This window comes from Oncorhynchus kisutch, linkage group LG6, assembly GCF_002021735.2.
Source record: "Oncorhynchus kisutch isolate 150728-3 linkage group LG6, Okis_V2, whole genome shotgun sequence".
Taxonomy (NCBI): domain Eukaryota; kingdom Metazoa; phylum Chordata; class Actinopteri; order Salmoniformes; family Salmonidae; genus Oncorhynchus; species Oncorhynchus kisutch.
In genome coordinates, this window is record NC_034179.2 from 76,821,361 (window position 1) to 76,828,624 (window position 7,264).

General features: G+C 42.6%; 1 protein-coding gene across 1 annotated transcript; it reads left to right on the forward strand.

The window, feature by feature from the left end:
* Positions 1 to 2,354: 2,354 nt before the first annotated feature.
* LOC109887654 (uncharacterized) lies at positions 2,355 to 6,368 on the forward strand. The gene is made up of 2 exons (XM_031827662.1): positions 2,355 to 2,726; positions 3,964 to 6,368. The coding sequence occupies exon 2, from the start codon at positions 4,059 to 4,061 to the stop codon at positions 5,223 to 5,225; it is 1,167 nt and encodes a 388-aa protein (XP_031683522.1). The 5' UTR covers positions 2,355 to 2,726; positions 3,964 to 4,058; the 3' UTR covers positions 5,226 to 6,368.
* The last annotated feature ends 896 nt before the right edge of the window (positions 6,369 to 7,264 follow it).

The following is a 7,264-nucleotide window of genomic DNA, read 5'->3' on the forward strand; positions in this document are numbered from 1 at the left end:
CACCATGTACATTGAGTTCTGTACAGAAGAACGCTGGAGAAAATGGGTTATCCAACTAATCCCTGACCCCATACAGGGTTGGGTAGGTTACTTTCTAAATGTAATCCGTTACAGTTACTAGTTACCTGTCCAAAGTAACATAACTTTTGGAATACCCAAACTCAGTAACGTAATCTGATTACATTCAGTTACTTTTAGATTACTTTCCCCTTAAGAGGCATTAGAAGAAGACAAAAATGTATGTTACCAATTGAACAACTTCTATTGCAGGAAAAATCAATGTTAAAGATTACATTACTGGCCATACATGGATGTTAAATTTTTTAACCCATTTCTTTCTACTGCATATAATAATACGATTAAATTATATCTTTACTATAAATAATTTTTATGTCCAAAATGGATGTAGCAACTACAGATTTCCCTTTAAGTCTATCAAAAGTGTGCTAGTTTGAGTATGGGTCCATTAGGCCTATGGATTTTTTTATCTGCATGAATTAGATTGTGCAATAAATGCCCCACTTTTATTCCATAGGCTGTTGCAAGAGTGCATTTTTCATTGACTGTCAACTGATTTCAAAAACAATGATTGATTTGCAACTTAAACTTCTTGAAGAGGGCCTCAGACTAACGCCACTAAAGAGGGATTCACTTGACCTTTTGTTTGTTTATATCTTTTATATCGTTTATATCTATATCTTGCATCCAACACAAATGATAAATTCTGCAACCAAGACCCACGCAAACAGCAAGAACTCACGAAGCTCTGTTGAAGGGATTGTTGAAGGGGAGAGGACCAAGGCAGGCACTGTGCCAGTTGAGGTGGGTGCGTAGTGGTTGCATAGTTAGTGGAGAGGGCCGGAGGAATGCCTGTGGTCATACCAAATGGACAGCGAGGGTGATAATTGGGAAATGACATCACTAGCGCCTTGCAGCGCCTGGCTATTGTAGGCCTAGCGGTCAATGGACATCACACTGTATAAACAGATGAACATCAAAAGTACATGATGAGTCACTATTCATTTAATCATTGTAATTCATTTAATCTTGTTTTGCCTAAGAACAGATATGATATATTATGAGGTCAGCAACCAGTTCATCGAGTATTATACACAGAGCATACAAAACATTAACGACACCTGCTCTTTCCATGATATAGACTGACCAGGTGAATTAAGGTGAAAGCTATGATCTCTTATTGATGTCACTTGTTAACCCCACTTCAATCAGTGTAGATGAAGGGGAGGAGACAGGTTAAAGAATGATTTTTTACACCTTGAGACAATTGAGACATGGTTTGTGTATTTGTGCCATTCAGAGGGTGAATGGGCAAGATAAAATATTGAAGTGCCTTTGAACGAGGTTTGGTACTTGGTGCCAGGCGCACCGGTTTGTCAAGAACTGCAACGCTGCTAGATTTTTCATGCTCAACAGTTTTCTGTGTGTTTCAAGAATGTTCCACCACCCAAAGGACATCAGGACTATTTGACACAACTATGGGAAGCATTGGAGTCAACATGGGCCAGCATCCCTGTGGAACACTTTCCACACCTTCTATACTCCTTGCCCGATGAATTGAGGTTGTTCTGAGGGCAAAAGGGAGGCGTGCAACTAAATACTAAGAAGATTGTCCTAATGTTTGGTATACTCTGTGTATGTGTGTAGTTTAACCAATTTAGATTTGAAAACTTTGTCTTTATCTATTTCCAGAAAAAAATAACATGGTTTAAAAATGTATTAATCCTATAGGAACTAGACTGACATGGAGGAAAGAATTTCATAAAGTCTCAAGCTGTTGCCTGCCTGTAGTCTGGATTTGAGACTAATTCAGGAGAGACTTTTTTAAACCCAGGATTTATTTTCATAAGATGCTTGGTGGTCATTCGACTGATGCATACAGTACGTTCCACTCTAAAAGCTCATGTGACTGCTGAATTCTGCTGTTTTTATGGAACATTTCATAAGAAGCCATATGGAAAACAGAGAGGATTTCCCTGCACTATATCCCTCCAGACATCTACAGTTTATTTTTATTTTTAGGAACGTCTCCTTTATAATGAGAATGGATTCAGTGGAGATCACCATATTCTGAAAAACTGTGAAGTGCTTACATAATGACTGCTGGCATTTTCTTTCTCAATTCTATTCCAACAACTCTGATCTGTCACTCACTTTGACGTGATACCGAGCATGCCGTCCATAAAGCTGATGTTTGGTTGAAGAGCATAGGTCTATTGGAAATCTGCAGGGGGAGTGAGAGGGAGCCAGAGCTGGCAATATTACTTAATTGTTACGAAAGGATGGGCTAGCGAGTTCAGTTGATGATGCATGAGCAGGATAGCGTTATGTGAGCTTTCTCTTGCGGGGTGGGTCCTGGCATGGAGAGAGGCGGTCTCAGTGAGCGCACCACACATACGCGGCCCATTGGTTCAAGTGAGGATAGGAAACGTCCTCGGCTGAACTTCACCGGGAAAGAAACAAATAGGAGCTGCAGCAATCCAAGTGGAGCAGAAACGCGAGACACAAGGTGTCAGAGAGACTAGTAGCCTAATATTGAGTAGGCTAACAGTAGCCTACACCGTGCAGGAAACAAAGTATCCTGTGTATTCGATGACCCAGTGCTGAATCGAAGCTGCTGAATTATTATGATCGCTCTGTTACATTGTGACACGTTTCTTTAAATGAAATATCGGTGCTTTTCTGAGACAACGAGACTCCAACTCAAGGTAATTTCACAATTTTCACTCATGCGGTGTATTTCAACAGTGCCTTCATTATACTACAGAGAATAGGCAATCGCATAAGGAGCAGAAATGTGACAATGTTGCCTACAACAGAAGCCTATCAATTATGAAGGCTACGATGATTTGAGGTTAAATAATATCAAATATACCAAGTAAAGAAAACTATAGCCAACTTTCGAATCAGCTTTAGATAAAATAAATGTAAATATATTTATGATATATATATATCACACACAACTACTCCACAAATGTCATTATTAGGCTTCGCCAGTGATCTATTCAGTAGATCACTTTACAGTCACAGAATTATGATGATTTAAGATGATCTGAATAGATTTAGTGGAACAGGTATGTAATTATGCTTAACAGGACCTTCATTGCAATAGTTTGTTGAAACTTTCATTGCTGTTTCAATACGTAATTTCGTTCCCTTTGTATATCTGACTGAAATGTAGAATGACATCCGCTAAAAGGTTTAGAGAAGAACCAGTTCAGCCTTCGTTTAGGGATGTACTGCAGCTAGGTTAATTAACAGTTCGATCTATACAGGGAACCAATTGTAAATGAACAGAGGGAATAGCAGTAGGGCGCGGACTATTATTAACTTGCAAACTAGGCTTGTTCTCTTACAAATGTCCTTGAGGCAATTCGATTCCTGAAAGATATAACGTCTGATCGTTAACTGAAAATGTTAAGCCGTTTTGTTTTAGTCAAATCAAAAATTAACAAAGCAATCAATACAGGTCATTGCGGGGATTTTTCCAGATATTGATACGGTGTGTTATATAACACTATGTTAACCTACATGTAGGCTAACACTGATTTAGTCTGATGAAGCGACTCCAGTTCCAGTCATTGGGTCAGGACAGGGATAATTAATAAATATAAGGCTAAAATGTTATTGTTTTTTCCTCCCAATTCTAAAGAAAGCTTTTATTTAAGAAATACGAATATAGATCTTATAATTAACCGTTTAACCTTTAGACTGACAGGAGTCCACTTTGATTATTATATTGTAAACATTTTCAAAAGAGATCGACATGTCTGTCTAGCACTTAGTACATCATGGTTCTTATTCAAGAGTCATGTGGGGTTGTTGTGCAAGTAGCTCCAGTTTAACTGGAAAAATGTAATGGGGTTACATAACATTGTGTTGTAACTGGTCTTGCATAACAATTAAATCCCCCTCTCCATTTCTTCTTCCTCTTTTGAACGCTAGGTGGGGCTATTGAAACAATTTACCACCATACCATTCCACGACACTGGATTTTGAGACACTATCTGAAGAACAGTAAATCTCAACACAGCAAAACCATGAGTGTGACCAGTGAGATGTTTGAAGAAGATTCTCAAGACATGAGGGAGCAGAGCGGTGGGGAGTCCAGTGCTACACCTGGTGGGACCCTGTCCTTCACAGACGAGGCCGTGTCCATCCTGACCTCCAGCAGCCTGCTGGCCCGCTCTCTGCTCGGACGCACCTCTGCTCTGAAGCGCACCAATGACCCGCCCGCCTCTGGGAACACCCTCAGACGGAAGCGTGAGTTCATACCCAGTGAGAAGAAGGATGACGGCTATTGGGACAAGCGCAAGAAGAACAACGAGGCGGCCAAGCGCTCCAGGGAGAAGCGCCGCGTCAACGACATGGTGGTGGAGAATCGCGTGCTGGCGCTGCTGGAGGAGAACGCACGTCTCAGGGCCGAGCTGCTGGCTCTCAAGTTCCGCTTCGGCCTGGTCAAAGATCCCTCCAACACACCCATCCTGCCCCTCCCTGCAGCCCCCTGTGCTCCACAGACCTTGGTGCCACACTACTATCTGAACAGTGGACCAGGGAGCCACCCTGCTGCCCCCGGGGGCCAGTTCAGCATGCAAGGCTCCAGGGACGCTGGCAGCATGTCAGAGGACTCTGGGTTCTCCACCCCTGGCAGCTCCAGTTTAGGGAGCCCCCTCTCCTTTGAGGACCGACTGAGTGATCATGGCAAACTGTCCCCACACAGAGCAGAGGAGCTGGGCTACGAGCTCCACCACTCCCCTGCAGAGGCCCAGGTGCACCACAGTGGACACTTCCCTGAGGGGCTCTCCAGAGTGATGATGGGGAAAGTGGAGTCTGGGGAGGGCATAAAAAACTTTCCTCACAAAATGCGCTTCAAGATCCTCAGCAGTGGAGAGGACAACAGGCACAGCCCCATACAGTCAATGGGAGCAAGAGACGGTCCCCGGGAGGCAGTCAACGGACACATCATGTTGGGTGGAGCTGAGGGGGCAGGAGTCTGGCCACATAAGCAGGAGGGAGAGGAGACCCGGAGGGGGCGACAACAGCAAGAGTCCACGCAGTATGGCCAACCTACACCCCTACAGGACCAGACAGAGTCTCATTATTATACAGAGAACAATGTCCTCAAGTCCCACCTCAGCTCCCTCAGTGAAGAGGTGGCCCAGCTCAAGAAACTGTTCTCAGAGCAGCTGCTGGCTAAAGTGAACTGAGCCCAGGACTGGGTGAGTGGATGTCCCATCCCAGAAGAGGAAGCTCAATCTGAGCTCGCATACTAACTTAACATAAGCACACACACATGGTGAAAATGAGAAACAGAGACTCTAAACACAACAGTACCTTGGCACACTGAGCTGCTACGGTGACAAACCAATGCCCTGGGCCAACTGGACTATGATCCACCCCATATCCTCAATTCAAACTATTTACCTTTATATTTATGAGTGTGTGTATTTTTACCCTCTAATTTTGAGTTGTCCTGATTTTCTACTCCTAAATCCTAAACTCCTAGACTCCTTATCTGCGCCTCAATTGAGAACAGTTTCTGTAACAAGTCCCATCATCACCTTATGAAAGCACAAAGCTATAGGTGTTGGTTAACTTGTGGCCCTCTGCCCCACACACTGTGAGACCCCCAAAAACACTCTGACACAAGAGGACACTGCCTCACCTCTCCAGAGGATACTGTATTTTTGCCTGTCATCTCCACTCTGCACGTACAACAATGCTGCTTCTCAAGGCCACAGACAAAGCAATGTCAGTGATTGAGACATTGAGGTGAACTGGTGCTGAACTAATGTACACTGTAATTCAACTGGAGCTTCAACAAACTCATTATTAGTGCTGTGGCATTGGCACTAATTGGTTTTGAATATGCATGAGGAAAGAACACCACATTCTTTTAAACTGTAAACACAACCATAGTAAGGGCACTGAGGACAGATAACCTGAAAGGTGACGGTCTCCAGTCCCTGAATGGGGACTTTGAACTATTGTCATCTCTTTAATGTATTGCAACACAATAGACTTTGGATAATGACAATTGGAAATCAACTAATACTCTATCATTCCATTGCACAGTCAACAGCATAGCTGTGAGGACAGACACACACCATGTCAATCATTGAAATGTGATATGCTTCATGTAGGACAACACACTGTGTCTGATAACTAGTGAAAGTGTTTTCATGTCTCAGTTGAATACTGCTTGTTAGCCTTGTCCAAAGAGTACATGGTCTGTGTAATTACTCGACATGCACTGTAAACTGTATCTAGGTGATGAAAATATTTGTTGTTATGTGAATATCTGTATGAAAATACATTTTTGTACTCGTGAATAAATCTTTGAAATGAAATATTTTTGTCTCGTTTTGATTATACACTTTCTAATCATCTAAAAGTCAAGCAGCCACTTGGTCAGGGATGGCAACATACAGTATCAGGGATGGCAACATACAGTATCAGGGATGGCAACATACAGTATCAGGGATGGCAACATACAGTATCAGGGATGGCAACATACAGTATCAGGGATGGCAACATACAGTATCAGGGATGGCAACATACAGTATCAGGGATGGCAACATACAGTATCAGGGATGGCAACATACAGTATCAGGGATGGCAACATACAGTATCAGGGATGGCAACATACAGTATCAGGGATGGCAACATACAGTATCAGGGATGGCAACATACAGTATCAGGGATGGCAACATACAGTATCAGGGATGGCAACATACAGTATCAGGGATGGCAACATACAGTATCAGGGATGGCAACAGCCTGTGAGCCCATTCAATCTGACCCGCAGGAGGTTTGAGTAAAAGAAAATGTGTGCGACCCTCTGCTGAATTTTGAAATCCCAATGTGGCCCTCGAGCAAAAATGATTTCCCACCCCTGCACTTGATCCTCCCACTGTTAGGACACCATTACATCCACCCAAACATGCATTATCATAGATTTCCTCCATGTATTAAGTCACTGAGAAAACAACATGTTGCAGTCTAAATGTCTCCACTTACACTGTGGAAATATGTATCCTGTTTATCCTGTTGTCTCACATTATCTAACAGGTGGAGTAATTGTTCTACAATGACTCAAAGATTTCTTCAGGGATTAAGTAGCAGCCTTTGAGAACATAGTTCATCAGTAAACACAAAAGTCAACCGTTTAGAATATTCAACCTTAATGAATATCCTCTGTCACATATTTATCCTGTCTGAGACCTAACTTACACAGAGTTAAGTA

Bases quoted from the DNA above. Each gene is read 5' to 3' on its own strand.
- LOC109887654 (XM_031827662.1), top strand. From the start codon at position 4,059: ATGAGTGTGACCAGTGAGATGTTTGAAGAAGATTCTCAAGACATGAGG.